General features: G+C 41.6%; 3 protein-coding genes across 3 annotated transcripts; 1 reads left to right on the top strand and 2 right to left on the bottom strand.

Annotated features, from left to right (window-relative positions):
* Positions 1-2,763: 2,763 nt before the first annotated feature.
* On the bottom strand, positions 2,764-9,035 carry LOC135468857 (uncharacterized). Its single transcript, XM_064747316.1, is given in 5 exon segments — positions 2,764-2,870; positions 4,969-5,662; positions 5,664-5,965; positions 7,138-7,255; positions 9,003-9,035. Coding segments are annotated over 4 exon segments (1,215 nt in total). The 5' UTR covers positions 7,250-7,255; positions 9,003-9,035.
* Positions 9,036-10,634: 1,599 nt separating this feature from the next.
* LOC135467600 (thioredoxin-like protein 4A) lies at positions 10,635-11,063 on the bottom strand. Its single transcript, XM_064745373.1, has one exon. The coding sequence runs from the start codon at positions 11,061-11,063 to the stop codon at positions 10,635-10,637; it is 429 nt and encodes a 142-aa protein (XP_064601443.1).
* Positions 11,064-12,184: 1,121 nt separating this feature from the next.
* On the top strand, positions 12,185-27,337 carry LOC135466373 (NADH dehydrogenase [ubiquinone] 1 alpha subcomplex subunit 9, mitochondrial-like). Its single transcript, XM_064743815.1, has 11 exons — positions 12,185-12,236; positions 13,347-13,523; positions 13,933-14,030; positions 15,888-15,979; positions 17,885-18,047; positions 20,690-20,798; positions 21,250-21,320; positions 21,663-21,739; positions 24,878-24,973; positions 25,139-25,205; positions 26,680-27,337. The coding sequence occupies exons 1-11, from the start codon at positions 12,197-12,199 to the stop codon at positions 26,857-26,859; spliced, it is 1,170 nt and encodes a 389-aa protein (XP_064599885.1). The 5' UTR covers positions 12,185-12,196; the 3' UTR covers positions 26,860-27,337.

Genomic DNA, 27,337 nt, shown 5'->3' with positions numbered 1-27,337 from the left:
TGGTTTCATCCCAGGTCTCAAAACTTTGAGGAAGATGCTGTCACTATTAAGCCACCAATGTGGTCTACACATCCCAGCAGGCAGTGCACATGTGTCTGACCCTGCCCTTAGCACGTGCCTGACCATCCCCTTATACCAGAGATCCAGCAGGCAGTGCACATGTGTGTCTGACCATCCCCTTATACCAGAGACCCAGCAGGTAGTGCATGTGTCTGACAATCCCCTTATACCAGAGACCCAGCAGGTAGTGCACGTGTCTGACCATCCTCTTGTACCAGAGACCCAGCAGGTAGTGCACATGTGTCTGACCATCCTCTTATACCAGAGACTCAGCAGGCAGTGCACGTGTGTCTGACCATCCCCTTATACCAGAGACCCAGCACGCAGTGCACGTGTGTCTGACCATCCCCTTATACCAGAGACCCAGCAGGTAGTGCACGTGTCTGACCATCCCCTTATACCAGAGACCCAGCAGGCAGTGCACGTGTGTCTGACCATCCCCTTATACCAGAGACCCAGCAGGTAGTGCACGTGTGTCTGACCATCCCCTTATACCAGAGACCCAGCAGGCAGTGCACGTGTCTGACCATCCTCTTATACCAGAGACCCAGCAGGTAGTGCACTTGTCTGACTATCCCCTTATACCAGAGACCCATCAGGCAGTGCACATGTGTCTGGCCATCCTCTTATACCAGATATCCAGCAGGCAGTGCACGTGTCTGACCATCCTCTTATACCAGAGACTCAGCAGGTAGTGCACGTGTCTGACCATCCTCTTATACCAGAGACTCAGCAGGTAGTGCACTTGTCTGACCATCCTCTTATACCAGAGACCCAGCAGGTAGTGCATGTGTCTGACCATCCCGTTATACAAGAGACCCAGCAGGTAGTGCACGTGTCTGACCATCCTCTTATACCAGAGACCCAGCAGGCAGTGCACGTGTGTCTGACCATCCTCTTATACCAGAGATCCAGCAGGCAGTGCATGTGTCTGACCATTCCCTTATACCAGAGACCCAGCAGGTAGTGCATGTGTGTCTGACCATCCCCTTATACAAGAGACCCAGCAGGTAGTGCATGTGTCTGACCATCCCCTTATACCAGAGACCCAGCAGGTAGTGCATGTGTGTCTGACCATCCCCTTATACAAGAGATCCAGCAGGTAGTGCATGTGTCTGACCATCCCCTTATACCAGAGATCCAGCAGGTAGTGCACTTGTCTGACCATCCCCTTATACCAGAGACCCAGCAGGCAGTGCACATGTGTCTGACCATCCCCTTATACCAGAGACCCAGCAGGTAGTGCACGTGTCTGACCATCCCCTTATACCAGAGACCCATCAGGTAGTGCACGTGTGTCTGACCATCCCCTTATACAAGAGACCCATCAGGTAGTGCACGTGTGTCTGACCATCCCCTTATACCAGAGACCCATCAGGTAGTGCACATGTGTCTGACCATCCCCTTATACCAGAGACCCATCAGGTAGTGCATGTGTGTCTGACCATCCCCTTATACCAGAGACCCATCAGGCAGTGCACATGTGTCTGGCCATCCTCTTATACCAGATATCCAGCAGGCAGTGCACGTGTCTGACCATCCTCTTATACCAGAGACTCAGCAGGTAGTGCACGTGTCTGACCATCCTCTTATACCAGAGACTCAGCAGGTAGTGCACTTGTCTGACCATCCTCTTATACCAGAGACCCAGCAGGTAGTGCATGTGTCTGACCATCCCGTTATACAAGAGACCCAGCAGGTAGTGCACGTGTCTGACCATCCTCTTATACCAGAGACCCAGCAGGCAGTGCACGTGTGTCTGACCATCCTCTTATACCAGAGATCCAGCAGGCAGTGCATGTGTCTGACCATTCCCTTATACCAGAGACCCAGCAGGTAGTGCATGTGTGTCTGACCATCCCCTTATACAAGAGACCCAGCAGGTAGTGCATGTGTCTGACCATCCCCTTATACCAGAGACCCAGCAGGTAGTGCATGTGTGTCTGACCATCCCCTTATACAAGAGATCCAGCAGGTAGTGCATGTGTCTGACCATCCCCTTATACCAGAGATCCAGCAGGTAGTGCACTTGTCTGACCATCCCCTTATACCAGAGACCCAGCAGGCAGTGCACATGTGTCTGACCATCCCCTTATACCAGAGACCCAGCAGGTAGTGCACGTGTCTGACCATCCCCTTATACCAGAGACCCATCAGGTAGTGCACGTGTGTCTGACCATCCCCTTATACAAGAGACCCATCAGGTAGTGCACGTGTGTCTGACCATCCCCTTATACCAGAGACCCATCAGGTAGTGCACATGTGTCTGACCATCCCCTTATACCAGAGACCCATCAGGTAGTGCATGTGTGTCTGACCATCCCCTTATACCAGAGATCCAGCAGGCAGTGCACGTGTCTGACCATCCCCTTATACCAGAGATCCAGCAGGTAGTGCACATGTGTCTGACCATCCCCGTATACCAGAGACCCAGCAGGTAGTGCACGTGTGTCTGACCATCCCCTTATACCAGAGATCCAGCAGGCAGTGCACGTGTCTGACCATCCCCTTATACCAGAGATCCAGCAGGCAGTGCACACGTGTCTGACCATCCCCTTATACAAGAGACCCAGCAGGTAGTGCACATGTGTCTGACCATCCCCTTATACCAGAGACCCAGCAGGCAGTGCACATGTGTCTGACAATCCTCTTATACCAGAGACCTAATAACGACACAAAACAAGCAAAGCACTTATGTCTCATTTATTTTTTGGGATTAAACATCATGTTGGGGTCTGTGGGGAAAGCTCCGATCATTTCTGAACTTGCTGGCCGGAATTTTTGAAGAAGAGGGCTGTCTGTACCAAGACCTGTCAAAACACCAATAAGATAAGCACATTAAAATGGACCCATTTGTACACATTTGATCAGAAAGTCTTTGGGCTGAAGTAAAGCTGGTAATCACTGTCTAGAGTTAGGACGCATGTAACATTACCATCCATCTGATATGGGATATTCACTTGCAATTCAGATATTTTTCAAATATTTATTTCTTAGCTTGATAAATCAGCCTAGTCATAGTACAGTATGATCAATAATACACACAAATGACAATCTTCAAATCAGACTTCCATGTTTTCATCAGAGTAGTTTGTCCTGGAAGTGTTTTGACCAGCCATATTAGGATAGCCCATACAACCTGAGCAGCCACATTAGAATAGCCCATACAACTTGACCAGCCATATTACGATAGCCCATACAACTTGACCAGCCATAATAGGATAGCCCATACAACTTGACCAGCCATATTAGAATAGCCCATACACCTTGACCAGCCATATTAGGATAGCCCATACAACTCGACCAGCCATATTAGGATAGCCCATACAACTTGACCAGCCATATTAGGATAGCCCATACAACTTGAGCAGCCATATTAGAATAGCCCATACAACTTGACCAGCCATATTAGGATAGCCCATACAACTTGACCAGCCATATTAGGATAGCCCATACAACTTGACCAGCCATATTAGGATAGCCCATACAACTTGACCAGCCATATTAGAATAGCCCATACAACTTGACCAGCCATATTAGAATAGCCCATACAACTTGACCAGCCACATTAGAATAGCCCATACAACTTGACCAGCCATATTAGGATAGCCCATACAACTTGACCAGCCATATTAGGATAGCCCATACAACTTGACCAGCCATATTAGGATAGCCCATACAACTTGACCAGCCACATTAGAATAGCCCATACAACTTGACCAGCCATATTAGGATAGCCCGTACAACTTGACCAGCCATATTAGGATAGCAAATACAACTTGAGGAGCCACATTAGAATAGCCCATACAACTTGACCAGCCATATTAGGATAGCCCATACAACTTGACCAGCCATAATAGGATAGCCCATACAACTTGAGCAGCCATATTAGAATAGCCCATACAACTTGACCAGCCATATTAGGATAGCCCATACAACTCGACCAGCCACATTAGAATAGCCCATACAACTTGACCAACCATATTAGGATAGCCCATACAACTTGAGCAGCCATATTAGAATAGCCCATACAACTTGACCAGCCATATTAGGATAGCCCATACAACTCGACCAGCCATATTAGGATAGCCCATACAACTTGACCAGCCATATTAGGATAGCCCATACAACTTGACCAGCCATATTAGGATAGCCCATACAACTTGACCAGCCATATTAGAATAGTCCATACAACTTGACCAGCCAAATCACATTACAAAGTTACGGCTACTTGTTTCATAAATTCACACTGGTTATCTCAAGTCATCAAATGTTTTCACTTGAACTGTTTTGCTTAATATCAGGCTCATTGGTTACCTGATCAAACTGGTTCACCATACTCATCATTTATCCTACACCAAAAGGTGGTCTGGTTTACCGGAGGCATGTTTGTGGATGTGTTCTGCCAGAGCCAAGCCTTACTTGATATCAGGCTCATTGGTTACCTGATCATTTATCCTACAACATAAGGTGGTCTGGTTTACCTGAGGCATGTTTGTGGATGTGTTCTGCCAGAGCCAAGCCTTACTTGATATCAGGCTGACTGGTTACCTGATCATTTATCCTACATCATAAGGTGGTCTGGTTTACCTGAGGCATGTTTGTGGATGTGTTCTGCCAGAGCCAAGCCTTACTTGATATCAGGCTCATTGGTTACCTGATCATTTATCCTACAACATAAGGTGGTCTGGTTTACCTGAGGCATGTTTGTGGATGTGTTCTGCCAGAGCCAAGCCTTACTTGATATCAGGCTCATTGGTTACCTGATCATTTATCCTGCAACATAAGGTGGTCTGGTTTACCTGAGGCATGTTTGTGGATGTGTTCTGCCAGAGCCAAGCCTTACTTGATATCAGGCTCATTGGTTACCTGATCATTTATCCTACAACATAAGGTGGTCTGGTTTACCTGAGGCATGTTTGTGGATGTGTTCTGCCAGAGCCAAGCCGCTGATAGCTGCTCCTTGTATACAGGGACTGACCAGCCAGTCTCCACAGACACCCACGTGGTGCAGGCCATCAAACACACACTCTTCACTCGTCTCAAGCGTGTTCATAGGTACGGCGGCCCCCCAAAGCTGAACAAAGGTCTTGCTTGGCTTAGGCAGCCTGTCACCAAGGCCTGTAACTCTGCCAAACTCTGACAACAGCTTGTTAGTTACCTCCCTTCTCTTGCTTGGTGGAATGTTCTCTTGAGGCACTTTGTTGGTTGCTGCAAAATCACGTGTACTGAAAACAGTCCAGCATTCTTGACCAACACATGATCCTCCTGTGCTCTGAGTTGTACCAGCGGATAGTTTGGCAGTATTGTTTGCAACCCAGGAAATTATTCCACCATCCACATGTGCCCCTTGGTATTTGAGTTTCAGACTGGTAGGAAAAATTGCTAGCAGCACCCACAGCGAGCAGAGCTGCATTCTGAGATCTTTTGGAACTAAGCGTGATCCAAATCTGACTTGCAGCAGTTTATGGATCCTTGGCACTCCTGCATTAGCCATCAATCTGTCAGCACACTTCCCATTATGTGCTATGACAAGGTAGTCAAAGTAACCCTGGCCTCCCACATTCCATTTCTTACTGCCCTCCTCCCACACGACCTCCCCCCACCCAGACTGGTCGGCGGACGTGTACCATGGATGCTAAGCATTGTGGGATACTACACATGCCCCCAGTTCCAACAAAAGCCTGTGTTAATGTCTGATCCTTCTCAAACTGACCATTATCTCTAAGGTGGCCAATAGGGCCTGTCCATATCTTGACCGCTCCCTTTGCATGGAGATAGGAAACAATCTTGGAGAAACGCTGGTCAGTGACAGTGAAATACTGGGTAGAGTGGTCAAAGACATAGTGAGTCTGACCACTCTGTAAAAGTCTGCTGGAGCACCGGCCACCTGGAGCATTCTTACCTGAAGATCAAAGACAACAATACAGACTGATTAGATTTATGTTCATGTGGGAGGTAAAGTCCAGCACATGCTGACTCCCTCTCCAGTTGTCTGTGGGAAGGTCTTCTAGCAACCTGCAAATGGCCATGGCTTTCCATTGGCTCTGCCTGATTTCCTACCAGCATAATGATGGCTGTCGTGGTACAGGTGAAATAGTCTTAAATATGTTATTGAACACCTATTAAATAAATAAATAAATACATAAATAACCAGTAAGCCTTACACTGACACATTAGAATGGTTGTAGGTGCTCACAATTACAAGCCCACTCAATGCACATGTTCTTATCATTGATCTGTAAGTGCTGTGCATTCTAAAGTTTTCAGTAAGGAAGTTCTACAACAATAGCCTGCTTTAAGGGTGGGGATAACTGGGCTCACTACACCAAATATGCCTGGTGTTCTTGTAGTGATTAATGAACAGCCTACCTGAGAACAGGAGCTAGCCCACCTATAACTCACCTGTAGGTCCCTGTAACTCATCTGTAGACCATGTCTAACTTATCTGCAGACCACTGCTCACTTGTCTGTAGGCCACCTGGAAGTCACCAGTAACTCACATGAATAATACCTACATTTCACCGGTATCTCACCACATGATCACCTGTAATTCACCTGTAGATCACCTGTAATTCACCTGTAGATCACCTGTAATTCACCTGTTGATCGCCTGTAATTCACCCGTAGATCACCTGTAATTCACCTGTATCACACACTGTTGTTATGGCTGCCCACCTGGAAACAGACACCACCTACAGCTGACCTGTGTCACACACTGTTCTGTTATGGATGTCTACCTGAGAAAAGACACCACCTACAGCTCATCTGTGTCACACACTGTTGTGTTATGGCTGCCTACCTGGAAACAGATACCACCTGCAGCTCACCTGTGTCACACACTGTTGTGTTATGGATGTCTATCTGGAAACAGACACCACCTGTAACTCACCTGTGTCACACACTGTTGTGTTATGGATGTCTACCTGGAAACAGACACCACCTGCAGCTCACCTGTGTCACAAAATGTTGTGTTACGGATGTCTACCTGGAAACAGACACCGCCTGCAGCTCCCTGTTTCACACGCTGTTGTGTTATGGATGTCTACCTGAGAAAAGACACCACCTGTAGCTCACCTGTGTCAAACACTGTTGTGTTACGGATGCCAAGTTGCCCTAACCTAACAGCACACACCAGGCCAGAAATCCCACCTCCTACGATGGCCACAGAACTGCCTTCTACAGACATTCTTATCTACAATGAAACAAAAGCTGAAGGTTTCATATCTGCATCTGACCTGTAATCCATTACAAAGTTATTCATTTTGCAAAGTTCTGAATTCCACTGATTTTAGAAGAACATTTGAAGGTTTCGTTGCAAGGTTGGACGATAACCTACTGGAAACATTTTTTCCAGCCACAAAGGTAATATCTTATGACATTTAAGTTCACTTGTCTCTGAAAATGTACCCGTACTTTTTGGTGGAGGTGGGGGTGGGGTGGGGTGGGGGTGGGTTTGGTGGGGAGGAGGAGGAGATTTTAGATCAAATGAAGCAAAATTATGGTTTATGGTGGACAATGGAGACATTACTGTATTACATACTGAACTGTATCCTGAACTGTATCCTAAAATTTTGACATTCATCATAACACTGATAATTCTGATATTCATCATAACACTGATAATTCTGATATGCATCACAACACTGATAACTCTGACATTCATCATAACACTGATAATTCTGATATTCATCATAACACTTATAATTCTGATATTCATCATAACACTGATAATTCTGATATGCATCACAACACTGATAACTCTGACAGTCATCATAACACTGATAATTCTGACATTCCTCATTACACTGATAATTCGGTCATGCATCGTAATGATCAGTGTGATGGTAAATATCAGAATTATCAGTGAAATGATGAATGTCAGAATGATCTGTTCGGATTTCTCCTGGTATCCCATTCTGACATTTATCATGACACTGATAATTCTCACATTTTTTATATGGAAACACTGATAATTCTCACATTCATCATAACACTGATAATTCTCACATTCATCATAACACTGATAATTCCCACATTTGTCATATGCTAACACTGATAATTCTCACATTCATCATGACACTGATAATTCTCACATTTGTCATATGCTAACACTGATAATTCTCACATTCATCATAACACTGATAATTCTCACATTTGTCATATCCTAACACCGATAATTCTCACATTCATCGTAACACTGGTAACTGATATGCGTCATAACACTGATAATTCTGACAGTCATCATAACACTGATAATTCTGATATTCATCGCATGGTACCACAGATAACTCTCACATTTGTGGTACTGTAACACTGTTAACTCATCACAACCATGTTACCGGTACAATGAATATCAAAATTCTATCAGTTTACTTATTGATTTGATTTGTGTTTTATGTCGTTTCACTTATATGATGGCGGACAGCATTATCATTGGAGGAAATCCACAACCATCCACTGGTTTTTGGCAGACCTTCCCACTTAAGGCCGGAGAGGAAGCCAGCATGAGCTGCAACTTACACTCACTGCGAATTTTAAAATAATACACAGTGTCCACCTATCATACTGGTGTGGTGTTGTAAATTTTATTGTTATGAATGACTGTCACGAAGAAATGTCACAAGTCAATCATCCATCTAAAGCTGTAGTAAACCAGGCTCCACCCATTACAATCGAGAAAATATGAGAGATATGTGTGCCCCGCATTGCAGCGTAGCCTTGAGATCTAACGTAGGCGCTGTTTCACTACATGTAATGACGTTGCTAGTTAGACCGTCATGACCGTACTGCTGTTTACATCATACTGTCATGCGCAACAAGTGACAAGAGCATACATGCCAATCACATTTCCGGTTTTAAAACATCTCACTGAATCCCAGGTAAACAGTACAACCATATAACCATCTGTATCCCCTCAGCTTCTGAAAATATCAACCTACACCTGGCAGTAGTATAACCTTCCACGTCGGCCAACAGACGGTTGCATAACGGGAAGGGAGACAACTCTTTTCAAATGGCCTCATGGATTACCTACCTTGATCTGCTAGATATTTATTTTTTTTCCTCCCTGTACGTAAACCGGTGCACAGCTAGTCCACCATATGATTTTACGCTTAAAGGAGAAGAAAATTTAAATATCAATGAAATACCACTTTTAATGACTCACATTGGCAACACACCCCCAGCATAAATTACAGGGTGCTGAAGATGGGGGACAGCGTGGACAGCGATTTATGCCAGCTTGGCCGTTTTCAGGCTTTACATGTATGGCGAGGAAAAATCGCAAAATTATGCAGCAGGCACCACCAGATAGAAAAAATGTGCTCTTTTCAGCCTGTAGTTTCATGTTTTTAAGTTTTCTTTTCCTTTAACGCAGGTCCCTGCTGACAGGTCAAGAACGCCAACATGTCTAAAAAGCTGCTGTATCTCATTCCTTCTTCACAAACTAGAAAAAGTCCAACTAAGACATTCTGAAAGCTTCTGATTTCAGAATGTGTTCTTTGGATTTGTTCTAAGAAAGGATACATCAAACGGTAATATTAAACGAAAAATATGCTTTTAAGGAAAATTAGATAATAAATATTCTTTTTTGTGGCATATTTCATATTTCTTAATAACTCTCAACTTATATATATTTTCCGTCAATGGTAAAAACTATTTGGAAATGATGTCATCGATTAAAGTATTAGGAACGCAGGACCAGCCAAAGTACACCAATTCAGTCTCCCCAACCAACAAAGTTGTTCTGACTGCTATCAAGGTGGGCATCACCACAGCAGACTGCTTCATTTCAATACTCTCTGTAGCTTGAAGCCATTTATTATCATCAAGAAAAAAGCTTTTGGGCTACATTACATCACATTATACTTTGTTTTTAGAAACAACAAACAAGCGTTTTTTCAGGTATCCTCTAAATGACATGCTGGTACCAGAAATAGAGGCCATATCTCCATGACTTTCCCTTTATTTCTAACCAAATCCTCCTGTTTACTTTTCTTGCTATACTACCTGCCAGAATTGGACTTAGCTGCAGAGAGCCTGTAAAGTCTGATCTGACTTAAAGAAGAGCACGTTCCAACACACAAAACTCATTTGTACATCTTTGTTTATTCAAAATGTAAATCTACTCATCACAAGGTCTGACCTTAACATTCCTGACCTGCAAAAGAAACACATCGAAGTACACGTAATAGTACATTTGACTTTTCCAGAGCTGACACAGTGGAATGTGAGGTTGACAAATGATCACATATGCCTCTGGACTTTACACCTTGACTGGCTGACCAGACACTGTTAAGCTACAGTCTAACACCTTATTTCAGCATATGTGTGTAACATGCTTGTATTGGTCAAAATAATTAATATCGATGACGACACTGATGAATGATCAATAGATGTGGCATCATACATAAATGATGTACGTAAATTGTTGTGACCTGTCGTGAGGTCAACGCTACATGACAGCTTGCCAGCTTAAGTCTCTCCGACGTCATGTCCACTACTCATATCCGCACCCATTTAACCATGACAAGAAGTGTACAGTCACAATACAATGAGAGTTTGCAATGCTGTCAGTAGCGGTATTTGGTGGAGTAGTCTTTAGGTGAGACTACCAAGCCACGACCTTTCCTCGCGCCACGATACACCGTTTCTACAATGTCAATGAACTCTTGCACATCCTCCATTGCCCAGTTGATCTTGTTGTTGTTTCCCGTGCCCAAGTCAATCATGATGTGCTTGTTTCTGTAGAAAAACATACTTGTACAAGGATCGTACAACTCATACATTTTGTTAAAGTCTGGCACCTCAGATATGTCCACTAAATACACCACAGCAAATTTTTGTATCCTCTCGGCACACTTGTATAGGGTCTCATCCATTACCATGCAGGTGGGGTCCCAGTCGTGTCCAAATCGTATCACCACGACCCGATCCTCCTCCGACAAAATGGCCTGATCGACTTGCCAACCATTATGTAAATGAGCTAACATGTAAGACATGGTTAGTTCTGGTTCAAAGTTCCTCCCACAGCATTAATCTGAAAAGAAACAAAAATGAATTGAACTCATATAATATATTCTACATGTACCAGTGGATGCACCAGGGGTAATCATATCTCAGCCAACTTACTAAATGCCAGTATAAAGATAAGCTGATGCATATTCAATATTTCAGACTACTTATTAAAAACTTTTAAAGCAAATAACAGTGAATTATTAATTGTGATGTGAAGGCGTGATCCTTGATTATGTTGCACACTTTGTCTGATCGTGAGTGTACTTGTGATCTTAAAAAGGTATGTGTTAGCTTTTAAGGATGATATCCTATTGGAAAGTGCAAGTTTCAGCATCTATTTCTTTGCCTTAAAATAAAATTTTATCTTAATATTTATTTATTTATTTATGCAATATTTACATCACGTAGTCTAGTTCAACAAGTCAAACGATCTCTTGCTATATGTCGGCAATAGGCCGGCTGTATAACACATAATCATACTGCACTCCTTTGAGTTTCAGGCATCTCGCTGTCTATTGGTCGTGGTTTGTTTCTGTTTCAAAGATTCAATTCATTAATCTGTACAAGCAGGGAATCTCCGACATAAATGAGCAACAGCTACATGATGGAAACGAGCAGTTTTGTTGCTTTAGTCATGAAAGTTATGAAAAACCCTATGCACGTCGTATTTTCGAGATATACCAACACGAAATGGAAATCTTCCTACACTTTTTTGGAATATTACTAAATAAGCTTATTTTACTTCTTTCAATGAATCAAAGTCAAAGCAAGCTTTATTAAATATTATCTAGTGTTACTTACCGTTACGATAACTTAAAGCAATGTCTGAAAGCGATCAGTAAGAAAGAGAAAATCATTCACTCGGCTCCATAGATGATCGAATTTTTAAAAGTAAATCGAAAAACTTACGGATACGGAATTATTCCTTATTCTTCCCATACAGTGTATTTTAGAGTTTAAGATTCTTAAAGTCAAATAACCAACGCAGATTCGTGTCCAGAAGGAAAATGGAAGTTATCAGAGAAGTGAAGACGTCACCATAACTGAATAGTCTGACTTTCTGTCCGTATTAGAATTTCAGTTAAGAAATTGCATTCCACTGACATTCAGTGGCAAAATGTCGGTGTTGGTGCTGAGAAATATCGCCGTTGCTGGGCGTAAGACGTTTTCTTTTTCACATTTGAGCGTTTTAGAATTTACAAAGCAATCTTGAGACTTAGTCGAAATAACTTGTTTCATCACATGTTGAACATGCAATTGTCAAGAGTTAACCACTGGCGAAGGCGACTGGAAAACGCTACGATAATTAGGCTCTGCATGGTGCTAGCCCTTGGATACAGTAGGCAGTTGTAAAGACTAAGGTGATCCTATTGTTATTCAATCAGCTCCTTCTCAGAGGTTTATTATGAAAAGCTGCCTCTTCAACGACTTAACGTCACTTAACCACGTGACATCACTCAAGTTTAAAATCTCCACATTAGGTTTGGCAAACATTTTGTTCAGATATGAACTGAAACCAACAGAAGAGCACCATCCATTTAAAAATCTGGTGCAGCTGCCGTTGCAGTTTGTCTGGCCGGGTGTTTAAGACAAAAATTACCCATCGTCTTTACACTTATCTTCGTCTGTCAAGCACAAAGTCGATCGGCTGTCCTAGGCTGCATGGGTCTGAGATTCCTTGGTGATGCCCAAAGGGACCCCTTGTACTGACTGCCACAACATATTTTACAAAGGCAGATAGTTCAATTGAATTAAATGTTGAGGTCTTCATCAATTTCTGATATTTATCTGCCTGAACGATTAATTGTTGAGGCAGGCAAGTATCAGAAATTGTTGAAGATAGACCTCAACATTTTATTTAATTGAACTAAAGGGCAGGTAACTGCATGAGGTTTTTAAATAAAGTGAGGGGTCATTCTTGGCCGAATAAAATTTTGCAAAAGCTAATACCAGAGAAATCTTGGCAGCTAACTTAGCTGTTTGGAAAGGGATCCTTGGATAGACATCCCAGAAAGAAAGTAAAGGACATCCATTCAATTAATACATCTGTTTTCAATAACTAACAACAGACTTGTGAATAAATAATCTAACCCAAGACACTTAATTGTATGTTCTGATTGGTCATTTTGGAAAACAAGAGGTTGCACAGTTTTAGTGAATAAACTTGTGGATTTTTAGGAACTCATAAACCTGATGACTTTAGACTAAGTTAAGTTAAGTTAGACTTAAGATTATTGACCTGTCCCTGACTTCACTGATTTCTCTAGGGCACCAAGCTCCCTGTGTGAACGGAGCAGTGTTTGTGCAGAGGCGCCATGACAGCAGTGCCACAAACCTGGCTGCCCTGAAGAGAGGACGTGGAGGACGGTCGTCATTTAGTGGAATTGTTGCCACTGTGTTTGGAGCATCTGGCTTCGTGGGAAGCTATGTTGTCAACAAGCTGGGTAAGCCAGTTACATGTAGGATCACTTATGTTCAGGTAATAGCAGAAAGACAACTGGTCTGGATCTTAGTTGTCACAAATCCCAGGAGAATGAGTTCATGCCATGAGGAAGGTTGTTTTGAAAATACAGCCAAGGTGAAACTTCATGGATTTGTTTATCACCTCGTATTTCTCCTGTGAGGAAGAGAGACTTTTTATTAGGTATTTAACATTTTTGATATTTTTGGCGGTATATATATTCTTTTATCTTTCTCTTTAAAATGTTCCAAGAACCAAGCAAATTAAAACATAATAAATGCATAATGATCACTTGCATCAGGATAGATCAGTAAATAAAAGAGGAATTCCAAGAGAGATTACTGATGAGACATTTAGGAGCTGGTGTTAATTCATGTGTTTTTGCATGACAGGTAAGATTGGATCTCAGGTGATTATCCCTTACCGTGGGGACCCTTATGATGTGGCACCTCTTAAACTTTGTGGTGACTTGGGACAGATTCTCTTCTTGGTGAGTATCATTTATCTCTCATGACTTCATGGTGGATTTGGTAAGTATCATTTGTCTCTTATCACTTCATGGTGGATTTGGTGAGTATCATTTGTCTCTCATCACCTCATGGTGAATTTGGTGAGTGTTACTTGTCCCTCATGGCTTCTAGGTGGATTTGGTGAGTATCATTTGTCTCTCATCACTTCATGGTGAATTTGGTGAGTGTCACTTGTCTCTTATCACTTCATGGTGGATTTGGTGAGTATCATTTGTCTCTCATCACTTCATGGTGAATTTGGTGAGTGTCATTTTTCTCTCAACACTTCATGGTGAATTTGGTGAGTGTCACTTGTCTCGCATGGCTTTGAGGTGGATTTGGCGAGTATCATTTGTCTCTCATCACTTCATGGTGAATTTGGTGAGTGTCATTTGTCTCTCAACACTTCATGGTGAATTTGGTGAGTGTCACTTGTCTCGCATGGCTTCGAGGTGGATTTGGTGAGTATCATTTGTCTCTCATCACTTCATGGTGAATTTGGTGAGTGTCATTCGTCTCTCAATGCCTCATGGTGGATTTGGTGAGTGTCATTCGCCTCTCTTTGCCTGGTGGTGGATTTGGTGAGTATCATTTGTTTCTTATCACTTCATGGTGGATTTGGTGAGTGTCATTCATCTCTCATTGCTTCGTGGTGGATTTGGTGAGTGTCATTTGTCTCTCATTGCTTCGTGGTGGATTTAATGAGTGTCATTTTGTCTGTCATTGCTTCGTAGTTGATTTGGTTAGTGTCATTTGTCTTTCATCGCTCAGTGGTGGATTTGGTGAGTGTCATTCGCCTCTCATCGCGGATTTCGTGAGTGTCATTTGCCTCTCATCGCTCCGTGGTGGATTTGGTGAATGTCATTTGTCTCTCATTGCTTTGTGGTGGATTTGGTGAGTGTCATTCGCCTCTCATCACCACGTGGTGGATTTGGTGATTGTTATTCGCCTCTCATTGCGAGATTGGTGAGTGTCATTTGTCTGTCATACCTCTGTGGTGGATTTGGCGAGTGTCATTTGTCTCTCATCACAGATTTGGTGAGTGTCATTTGTCTTTCATTGCTCTGTGGTGATTTGGTGAGTGTCATTTGTCTTTCATCACTGTGGTGGATTTGGTGATTGTCATTTGTCTTTCATCGCTCTGTGGTGGATTTGTTGAGTGTCATTTGTCTTTCATCGCTCTGTGGTGGATTTGGTGAGTGTCATTTGTCTTTCATCGCTCTGTGGTGGATTTGGTGAGTGTCATTTGTCTTTCATCGCTCTGTGGTGGATTTGGTGATTGTCATTTGTCTTTCATCGCTCTGTGGTGGATTTGGTGAGTGTCATTTGTCTTTCATCGCTCTGTGGTGGATTTGGTGATTGTCATTTGTCTTTCATCGCTCTGTGGTGGATTTGGTGAGTGTCATTTGTCTTTCATCGCTCTGTGGTGGATTTGGTGATTGTCATTTGTCTTTCATCGCTCTGTGGTGGATTTGGTGAGTGTCATTTGTCTTTCATCGCTCTGTGGTGGATTTGGTGATTGTCATTCGCCTCTCATCATGGATTAGGTGAGTGTCATTTGTCTGTCATCGCTCTGTGGTGGATTTGGTGATTGTCATTTGCCTCTCTTCACCTCGTGGTGTATTTGGTAAGTATCATTTGTCTCTCATGACACTGGTATTACAAACTCTGTCTCCTGAGGCAAGAGCATTTACAAAACACACTGTGATTTCTGTTAGCCATATTAATTAAGTGGTCAGTTGAAAATGTTTGTACATATGAAAATTCTGACAGGTAGAACCCAGTTTTGTTTCCGGTGGTTTGAGAAGTGTTGTGATAATATTGCTTACTGATTGCAGCCATATGAACTACGGAATGAAGAGTCTGTACGCCAGGCCATGCAGTACTCTAATGTGGTTGTCAACTTGATAGGAAGGGAATACGAGACAAAGTAAGCCTGACATTTCCATGTACACCTTTATTTCTTTACTCTAATGTGGTGGTCAACTTGATAGGAAAGGAATTCCAGACAAAGTAAGCCTGACATTTCCATGTACACCTTTATTTCTTTACTTTGATGTGGTTGTCAACTTGATAGGAAGGGAATACCAGACAAAGTAAGCCTGACATTTCCATGTACACCTTTATTTCTTTACTCTGATGTGGTTGTCAACTTAATAGGAAGGGAAGACCAGACAAAGTAAGCCTGACATTTCCATGTACACCTTTATTTCTTTACTCTAATGTGGTTGTCAACTTGATAGGAAAGGACTACAAGACAAAGTAAGCCTGGCAATTTGGACAGAAGGCATAGTATTATTTCTTCCACAGTGAGTTGATTGCATCACTGGCTTGTATAACCTGTAATAGGTATTAATGCAGATTTCATTGTGGTAAGCCTTCTCTGAGTTACACAGGATATGACAGGGTGCATAATTAAATACACCAGGTAGATTTTCACCAGGAAATTCATTTTGTTTTTGTAATTTGAGATTCTTATCTGGTAGGAGTTCGCAAAAGAGCAAAACAGTGGAAGTTTCTGCTGAAGTCAGCATGCCTCCGCAGGGCGCAAAATGTTCATGTGTCCACCTTTCGAGGACAGATAAAATTGGCTTGTGGCAGGTAGAATAAAATCTTACCTGTTGCTAGTGACAGGTAAGAAATCCAGTTTAGAACAGTGTATATCATGAGATAAGGATCGATAAGTCGGGTGCTGAAATGTTCCGGGAGTTAACATGCGTTTCCGATGATAGAAATTGCAACTTAAATGTGAGTAGTGACTTGGGGTTATTGCCCATAGTGCAAATATCATTGTTTTATAGCTACTAAACCAACAAATTTGTAAAATGATCGCCATTTTAATGTATGTTATGCTAAATCAGTGTATTAAATGAAGGAAAGAAGCCATTCTCAAACGTTCGGGGAAGTCTGTACTCCAACATGTTAACATGCCAGTAAGCCAAATCTCACCCCCTCTTGTTTCACACCAATTTTTACAGCCATTCTGATGAAAGCTATAGGCATTTACTGAAAGTGTACAAACATTAAAACCTTTATGATGAGATACGCCTGTCACAGGGAGCCAAGTGTGTTCTGTATTGCTGACGACGCCACACTCGCGCGGAAGCAACAACATCATGACTTGTGCATTTGGAATTGAACTCGTTCACAAAGAAAAGTAGCCAATTGAACACCCTCTTCCATTATTCACAGAAAAACCCTTTTGCTTTTGCTTATATGGATGTTATATTCATCATCTTAAACCTAAAATACCAAATATCCCATGGGTCACAGAGTAGCCTACAATACCAAATATCCCATGGGTCACAGATTGACCTAAAATACCAAATATCCCATGGGTCACAGAGTAACCTAAAATACCAAATATCCCATGGGTCACAGAGTAACCTAAAATACCAAATATCCCATGGGTCACAGAGTAACAGTAGAAATAAAGCCAATAATCTTGTGCTATTTACATGTTATATATTTCTTTGGTGAAAGATTAAAACTGCAAGTTGCAGTTTTACTTTATTTTCTTTTGAATCCAAACACGTTACTCATGAAAACACACCACATATTTTTAGGGGACAAGATCTGAGTCGCATTTTATCAGATTGCACGCTACATTGAGGCTTCTCATAGTGAGACTGGCACAGATAAAATTTGAGAGAGACAGATAACAAAAATCAGTACCTGTTGCATGTGACAGGTCAAACCCAAAAACATTTTGTTTTCTGCTGTCCAGTGTTGGTAAAGCTGTTGTAACCAGTTTTATGTATGGTGTCTACACGTATGTGAATGCTTTAGTAAATTTACAGTGAGTGTATCTTGCTACTATTTGTTTTGTGAATAGGAATTACAAATTGAATGATGTGAATGTGGAAGGGAGTCGCCGTATCGCCAGACTAGCGCGGGAATGTGGTGTGTCCAGACTGATACACTTCTCTGCTCTCAACGCCAGTCTTAACCCTCAGATCATCTACATGAAGCAAGGCTCCCAGTATCTCATCACCAAAGTAAGTTAGCTTTCTACATGAAGCAAGGCTCCCAGTATCTCATCACCAAAGTAAGTTAGCTTTCTACATGAAGCAAGGCTCCCAGTATCTCATCACCAAAGTAAGTTACCTCTTTACATGAAGCAAGGCTCCCAGTATCTCATCACCAAAGTAAGTTAGCTTTCTACATGAAGCAAGGCTCCCAGTATCTCATCACCAACGTAAGTCAGCTCTTTACATGAAGCAAGGCTCCCAGTATCTCATCACCAAAGTAAGTTAGCTTTCTACATGAAGCAATTCTCCCAGTATCTCATCACCAAAGTAAGTCACCTCTTTACATGAAGCAAGGCTCCCAGTATCTCATCACCAAAGTAAGTTAGCTTTCTACATGAAGCAAGGCTCCCAGTATCTCATCACCAAAGTAAGTCAGCTCTTTACATGAAGCAAGGCTCCCAGTATCTCATCACCAAAGTAAGTTAGCTTTCTACATGAAGCAAGGCTCCCAGTATCTCATCACCAAAGTAAGTTAGCTTTCTACATGAAGCAAGGCTCCCAGTATCTCATCACCAAAGTAAGTTAGCTTTCTACATGAAGCAAGGCTCCCAGTATCTCATCACCAAAGTAAGTTACCTCTTTACATGAAGCAAGGCTCCCAGTATCTCATCACCAAGGTAACTTAGCACTCTGTATGATTTGGTGGGAGGAAACCGGGCAGAGCACTCTGTATGAAGCAAGACTCCCAGTATCTCATCACCAAAGTAAGTCAGCTGTCTACATGAGGTGAGGTTCCAGTGTCTCATCACCAAAGTAAGTTAGCTCTCTGTGTGAAGCAAGACCCCCAGTATCTCATCAACAAGGTAAGTTAGCTTTTTGTGTGTTGCAAGTCTCCCACTATCTCATCACCGTGGTAAGTTAGCTCTGTGTGAAGCAAGACTCCCAGTTTCTCATCACAAAAGTAAGTTAGCTCTCTGTGTGAAGCAAGTCTCCCAATATCTTATTTCCAAGGTAAGTTAGCTTTTTATGTGATGCAAGTCTCCCACTATCCCATCACCGTCGTAAGTTAGCTCTCTGTGTGAAGCAAGACTCCCTCTATCTCATCACCATGGTGAATTTGCTGTCTGTGTGAAGCAAGACTCCCAGTATCTCATCACCATGGTAAATTAGCTTTCTGTGTGAAGCCAGACTCCCAGTATCTCATCACCGTGGTAAATTAGCTTTCTGTATGAAGCCAGACTCCCAGTATCTCATCACCATGGTAAGTTAGCTCTCAGTGTGAAGCAAGACTCCCAATATCTCATCACTGGGTAAATTAGCTCTCTGTGTGAAGCAAGTTTTCCAGTATCATCATCACCAAGAAATAAAGTTAGTTCTCTGTGTGGAGGAAGTCCCCTAGTATCCCATAACCAAGGTAAGTTAGCTCTCTGTGTGAAGCAAGACTCCCAGTATCTCATCACCAATGTAAGTTAGCTCACTGTATGAAACAACTCCCAGTATCTCATCACCATGGTAAGTTAGCTCTCTGTATGAAGCAAGACTCCCAGAGTCTCATCTTCAAGGTATGTTAGCTCTCTGTATCAAGCAAGACCCAGAATCTCATCTTCAAGGTAAGTTAGCTCTCTGTATCAAGCAAGACTCCCTGTATCTCATCACCATGGTAAGTTAGCTCTCTGTATGAAGCAAGACTCCCATTATCTCATTACCAAGATAAGTGAGCTCTGTATGAAGCAAGACTCCCATTATCTCATTACCAAGATAAGTGAGCTCTCTGTATGAAGCAAGACTCCCATTATCTCATTACCAAGATAAGTGAGCTCTCTTTCAGGTGGTGGGAAGTATAGTTTTTTACCCCTCAGCCTATTTTGGCTTAGCTGTGGTGTCATAGCTGTTGGTGTGTGTCTGCTCATTTTCTTGTTGATTTATTGTCAGTGTTTCATGACCAATAGACCTTTCCGTACTGTCAATCAATAACAGACAAGTAACCAATCACAAGCAGTATTGTTGCAGATAGAGTATCCCGATGTCCCACACATTGACTACAAATGTTCAATCTTTACATCACAATTGTTTTCACCAGGAATCCAATGGAAATTAACATTGTCTGTCCAGTGTTAGTCCATCCGGCCATCCATATCTTGATCCGTCTGGTTATTGCCCGCTAAACACTCTATCCCGCTATCTCTTGAACAATGAACTTAAGTTCCCCAAGAACTGTACTGACTTTCAGCGTGCTTGTCATGTTTTTCCTGATTTGTCCCTTGACTTTTTTTTAATTGTTTTGACTTAAGGCTGAGGGGTTTTGTTTACATGGCACAGTATTTTTTTTTCTTTTCTCTGTTGTGGATAGTTTGTTGGGTCATGCGGTGATGCCTTAGCCTAGTTCTGATTCAGTCTCTCACCAATGTGCTCATTGTGAGTTCAAGTTAGCTCTCTGCTGGCTCCCTCTTTGGCCATACATGTGAAGGTCTGCTAGCAACCTGATCTTGGATTACCACAGGGCCCTGCCCGGTTTCATTGCATCATAATTTTGGCCGCCGTGGTATAAGTGAAATACTCTTGAGTACTGAGTAAAACACCAATCAAACTAAATAAAAATATCCTGATGAACTCTCATATGAAGTAGTAGAAATGTATTGGTTGTTAAGCCTTAGGTCTGTCATCTGCAGGCTAAAGGTGAGCTAGCAGTGAAGGAAGAGTTCCCGGATGCGACGATATTCCGTCCCGCCGACATCTACGGCCAAGAAGACAGATTCCTCCGCTATTACTCCAACTACTGTAAGTCTGCACAAAGTTACGTTACACAAGATTGTCACAACTGATGATGTCCTCAAACAAAAGTTCCAAAAGTACCTGCTCGTCATGTTTAAGTGCATGTTGGTAGCTTGTAATAACCAGCTTTTTTAACTGGTTTGCCTTCATAGAATTTGCTCAGAAATAAGGTTTTCTGATAGAAAGTAATTTCTCAACTCTTCTGTTTGATATGGTGAGATAGTGGGTAAAGTGATTCCCTAAGTATTGGCTGATGTGAAGAATTTTGCTCTTAGTATTTAAGAACATCTTTAACCATCCTCATATCTTCTCCCAATCTACTTCTGGAGTGAATATGTGCAAGTATTTGAAGTCACGGATAATTATCGTTTCGAATGGAGTTTAAGTTTTTACTTTTGTTGTAATGTGGAAATGTGGATTTACATTCATAAAATTGAAATTTTTTTTGCTCATCTAGGGAGACGATCGACATCAAATTCTCTTGGCTTGTGGAAGAAAGGAAGACAGACCATAAAACAACCTGTATTTGTAAGTGAAGTCTGCCTGTTATCCCCTCCAAGTGCAAGTTGATTTTGTGGTGATTTCTGAATTGGGCTAATGCTTACATCAGTGGTGCATGTCATATTGCTTTCTAATCTTCATTTTATTTTCCTTTGCGAGTTAATATTGTGGTGCATTACCTTTTTTTTTTGAGTTGCTTTTGTCCAGATAATATTCGTAAGTTGTGTACCTGATTTTTTCAGTCACAATGTACATGTATTAATATTTTCACTGGTTAGCTTTCATGAATTTGTTAAAAGTTAATGTGCAAAAGGTGAAAAATGTTGATTCCTTTCTATAGTTTTATAGTTGACATTCTTACTGTTGTAGGTATCAGACGTGGCAGCTGGAGTTGTTGCTGCGATCCGAGATCCAAGCACGGCTGGCAAAACATTTGAAATTGTTGGGTATGTTACCTGTCATGTCAATTTCACGTTCTATGATATGCTCAAGAATATTTGACCTGGATTTCAAATACTGTATTTCACCTACAATTTTGGCCGGTAACAATGCTCTTTCAGAAGCACAGAAAAGCCATAAAATGCTTCTTAGATGCCATCACCTAAGTTTTCCTGATGAGAATTTCATCAAATGTAACAAAAAAGCTCTTTAGTGGCCCTATTCGGTGGATGAATCAATCAGAATTAAGCAAACTGTCACCTGAAAAATATGTGAACTTAACAGAACAAATGTATGGATAACAGAAGGAATGTATGGATAACAACTTTAGGTGAAACACAGCATGTGACCTCAAAATGAACGAATGTATGGATAACAACTTTAGGTGAAACACAGTATGTGACCTCAAAATGAACGAATGTATGGATAACAGAACGAATGTATGGGTAACAACTTTAGGTGAAACACAGCATGTGACCTCAAAATGAACAAATGTATGGATAACAGAACGAATGTATGGATAACAACTTTAGGTGAAACACAGCATGTGACCTCAAAATGAACGAATGTATGGATAACAGAACGAATGTATGGATAACAACTTTAGGTGAAACACAGCATGTGACGTCAAAATGAACGAATGTATGGATAACAGAACGAATGTATGGATAACAACTTTAGGTGAAACACAGCATGTGACCTTAACAGAACAAATGTATGGATAACAACATTAGGTGAAACACAGTATGTGACCTTAACAGAACAAATGTATGGATAACAACTTTAGGTGAAATACAGTATATGACCTTAACAGAACGAATGTATGGATAACAACTTTAGGTGAAACACAGCATGTGACCTTAACAGAACAAATGTATGGATAACAACTTTAGGTGAAACACAGCATGTGACCTTAACAGAACAAATGTATGGATAACAACTTTAGGTGAAACACAGCATGTGACCTTAACAGAACAAATGTATGGATAACAACTTTAGGTGAAACACAGCATGTGACCTTAACAGAACAAATGTATGGATAACAACTTTAGGTGAAATACAGTATATGACCTTAACAGAACGTATGTATGGATAACAACTTTAGGTGAAATACAGTATGTGATCTTACCAAAACGAATTTAGGGATAAGAACTTCTGTTTATTCACTGAGCAACATTTCGATGTCATTTAAAGCATTTAATTTCATAATTGTGAAGGGAGGGGGGGTGGGGGTTGGGGCTTGGGGCTGGGGTGACAGGTAGTTGGAGATCGTTTTCCTGAAGTGTTCAAAAGGTCTTTGAAGGTGTTAATGCTACTGAAAATGGTGTCAGTATTGGCCTGTTTTAAGAGGCATCTTATCTGGTAGCTGATTTTGCTGATGAAGGGGAGTGTGACTGTAATAGGTGATGGATCCTTGGCTGGCAGTTTCTCTGGGCAAGATGGTCTGATGACGTGAGAAAGGGCCAGTTTGTAAGGGCCAGAGGGTTCAGTTCAGTAAAAATTGTCTTGAGATGGGCTATCTCTGAGTCTAGGGCTTGTTGATTGGATGATATTTATTTATTTGATTGGCGTTTTACGCCGTACTGAAGAATATTTCACATATGACGGCGTCCAGCGTTATGGTGGGAGGAAATAGGGCAGAGTCTGGGGGAAACCCATGACCATCCGCAGGTTACTGGCAGACCTTACCACATACGATTGGATGATAAATTGACGGCTCTCTTGGTTAGTGCTGATATCATGCCAGTTTTTATTTTGGTCGGGTGATTGGACTTATAGTTGATATACTGGTCAATGTACGTTGGTTTGCGATAAACACAGGTTTGCAGCTTGTCATCTCTTCTGACAAGAACATCTAGGAATGTTAACTGCTGGTTGACTTCTGTCTCCATGTTAAATTTGATGCGGGGCTGTTGGTTTGTGATGTGGTCTAGAAGCTATTTTGGGTCGTGGTCTGGTTGTAATGCTACAATGGTATTGTGGACTTTCCTGACCCAGCACAAAGGGAAAACTGGCGCTGTATTCAGCGCCACCCTCTCTTGTCCATCTTGTCAATCCGTTGTATGTTTCCTCTTTGTCCATATCTTGAAATTAACAAGGTAGCCCTCTCATTAAGTACCCATTGTTGTAACTAATTGATCATTATGTTTGGTAACGATATTAGTCACTATACCCCAAACATCGCTCACTGAATAAATAGAAGTTGTGATCCATAAATTCATTCTGTTATCCAATTCAACTTCTAAATGCCATTAAAAAAAGTATTATGTGACCCTGTTAGCTGTTAATTGGTAGCCTTTTGTCAAGCTCATGGTGCAGTTTTGTTTTCTGTGTTTTTCTGGAATTGAAATTAAACTCTGTGCTTATTGCTGTATGCGTGTCTTCCTGTACCACATGTATCACATGTACCACATGTCTTCCATGGACTCAGAATTAGACCTGTACTCAATGGAACTATCTGTTGATGGGAGGAGCACTGCCAGTGTTGTAACTGTGTTAACTCATTGACGGGAGGAGCACTGCCAGTGTTGTAACTGTGTTAACTCATTGATGGGAGGATCACTGCCAGTGTTGTAATTGTGTTAACTCATTGATGGGAGGATCACTGCCAGTGTTGTAACTGTGTTAACTCATTGATGGGAGGAGCACTGCCAATGTTGTAACTGTGTTAACTCATTAATGTGAGTATCTTGCCAGTGTTGTAACTGTGTTAACTCATTAATGCGAGGATCATGCCAGTGTTGTAACTGTGTTAACTCATTGATGGGAGGATCACTGCCAGTGTTGTAACTGTGTTAACTCATTGATGGGAGGATCACTGCCAGTGTTGTAATTGTGTTAACTCATTGATGGGAGGATCACTGCCAGTGTTGTAATTGTGTTAACTCATTGATGGGAGGATCACTGCCAGTGTTGTAATTTGTGTTAACTCATTGATGGGAGGATCACTGCCAGTGTTGTAGTTGTGTTAACTCATTGATGGGAGGATCACTGCCAGTGTTGTAACTGTGTTAACTCATTGATGTGAGGAGCACTGCAGGTGTTATGACTTTGGTAACTGATTGTGGTAACTCTATATCTGTTCTGTTAGCCCTCATTGTTACCACCTGTCTTATATCATTGACTACATCTGTTCTTGATTTCAGCCCTCATCGATACTACCTGTGTGACATCATTGACTACATATACAAGCTTATGAGATACGAAGATTTCAAGATCACAAATGTATCACCGCTGTTGAAGTAAGTGAACCTGTTCCCTGCTGTGATCACTGCTTGTCACGTGAGGTTTATTGCATAGTGCAACAAGGCCACTATTTTATGAGCAATACTTTCTTTAAAGGAATTTCTGCTACTTTTTGTTACTCCTTTTTGTAAAGCCTTTTGACTTGGTGTCTTGTGTTACAGGTTGACTGCCACAGTTATGGGAATGATGCCAAATTACCCAAGGTTTAACATGGAGAAAGTGGAAGCAGTAAGGCTACTTATGTAACATAGCATGTTGTTTGAACATTGTTACATTATTAAGCCTTAGAGGTTCGTTTTTCACAGAGAAGTAATTAAATTTTAGGTACTGTTGTCAGACTGATAAGTGGTTTGCAGAAAAGAAGGGTGTTATAGTAGGTAGCCGTTTATTAGTGATTAACTCACTAGATTTGATGTCAATTTGCAGGGTTGGATACAGGGTCTCTTTGTGTCCGTCAGACGGACTCTTCTAAAAAATCAGTAGGTCCAAAAATAAAGCAAAATGAAATGATTTTGTCAAAATATTAAACCTTTTTATTTAGTCTGTACTGTAAGTACCCCGAGTCTTTTACTACTGGGGTCGCTAATGGCAGGATCAATGGAGAAGAAGAAACAAAAACACCATAAGACTTCCACGTGTTCATGTTTCGAGCTGCAGCCTTGTTTACATGTGGTTCTGTAAAGAAGAAGTGTGTTATGTTTTGTGGAACCAGCTACTGCAACCAACTTAGTTCTTGCCGATTAATAGCTTTTCTCCCAAAAATAACGTCTTGTGTTTGTCATGAAGTCAGCTGGTGTTCATAATGTCTTTTTTAACAGCCATTATTGCATTAAAGTGCATGGACTTTACTGTAACAAAATCATGAAAGCTGATGAAGAGTTACCTCCCTTGTCATGCCTTGCTGATTTGAGCTAGCGATTTTTGGATACTGTTAGTTCTAACAACATTTATGTAGTGTAAAAATACAACGGTTTGTTCGATTTTCGACGAAGAGGGACAATTTAATTCAAAAGGCTCAATATATTGGCTCCAAACATTGTCTTCTTTGGTTTTTGTACTGGTAGTGGGCTAATTAATTATTATTTCATATGCTGGTATAAATACAACGTTACCATTCCTTTTGTAGGATATCCCATGGTTTCAAGTAATAGTTGCAAAGTAAAACTCCAGTCAATCAGATTATAACAACATCCCGGCTATATTGTGTGGATGTCACTAATATGTTCCTTTCATAATATTTGCACAAACAGCTTAAATCGGACTTTACAAAAATTTCTGGATCCAACCCTGATTTGTATCGAGGCTACTGTTCAGATATCCTCCACTGAAGACTTTTGCCACTGGACACACTAAGTTAGGGGTCAGCCTACGACTTGGATAAGTAATTTGTACCTTCCCACTCTCACATGTTCACGTTAAGGTACACATGTCCTAATAGGAGAGTACAGATGTGGCTCTGTGATGAAATTTCCTCACTTACTGTGAAGTGGCAACAGAAGGGCTTTGGTTTCATATTATCCAATTTAGCAGTTGTAACATACTGTATTTTTTGTCAAACTAGGGAGGCAGTTTAGACTTTCTTGATCTTTATCATTTCATCTTGCTTCACATGTATAGTTCTTTGAGCAACCTGGCCAGATGTATCTTACTGGCTACATGACTCTCCTGTATTTAAGCAGTGCATGACCTCTGTCTCTCACAGGAACATGTGACAGATGTGGTGACAGGCCTGCCCAACCTGGAGGACCTTGGTGTGGAGTTGACACGGCTAGAAGACAGGGCTGACTATGAACTAAAACCTTACCGTCTGTATGCCTATTATGAGGACAAGCTGGGCGAGTTTCCCAAACCTAACCCTCCAGAGAAAGTACTAGGCTTGTAGATAATTCTAGTTTGCTTCCAGATGAAACCGGGGAGGCTGTGAAGTCCACATGGTGAGAAGAGTTATGCAGGTGGATTGAATGCATACGTGTACTGGTGATTTGTTGTCTTATTCCAGAAAAATGCTGAGGATAATTCTACTGATGGTTCTCTTCAGATCTTCAGCTCCTGACATCTGGACGAGAATCCAGTTGTGTGGATGAAAAGTGTCCAGATCTAACAACATTATTGTAGATCATAATAATTGAGATTGTTCTTTGTGTACTTGAGATGTTGAAACTGCCCAGCGTTTGTCTGATTGATGTAGAGGACTCGGCTGCTCAGCTCATGTGACCTGTTACAGGGCGTATTGTGGATGTTAAACCATGTCTCAGTGGACATCACAAGAGAAGTGCTACATTTACCTTAAACCTACAAAACAGTTGGTTGTTGCAATTCACATACACATGTGTCTTGTAAATAAAGTATAGTGTGATGAA

This window comes from Liolophura sinensis, chromosome 6, assembly GCF_032854445.1.
Source record: "Liolophura sinensis isolate JHLJ2023 chromosome 6, CUHK_Ljap_v2, whole genome shotgun sequence".
Classification (NCBI taxonomy): Eukaryota; Metazoa; Mollusca; class Polyplacophora; order Chitonida; family Chitonidae; genus Liolophura; species Liolophura sinensis.
This window is presented reverse-complemented; position numbering and strand designations above follow the sequence as displayed.

What these genes read in the sequence shown, in the direction of transcription:
- LOC135467600 (XM_064745373.1), bottom strand. Translation starts at nt 11,063, where the DNA reads ATGTCTTACATGTTAGCTCATTTACATAATGGTTGGCAAGTCGATCAG.
- LOC135466373 (XM_064743815.1), top strand. Translation starts at nt 12,197, where the DNA reads ATGTCGGTGTTGGTGCTGAGAAATATCGCCGTTGCTGGGC. An exon ending in CTATGTTGTCAACAAGCTGG is followed by an intron (nt 13,524 to 13,932) that starts GTAAGCCAGTTA and finishes TTTGCATGACAG; the next exon opens with GTAAGATTGGATCTCAGGTG. An exon ending in GGAAGGGAATACGAGACAAA is followed by an intron (nt 15,980 to 17,884) that starts GTAAGCCTGACA and finishes TTTTGTGAATAG; the next exon opens with GAATTACAAATTGAATGATG.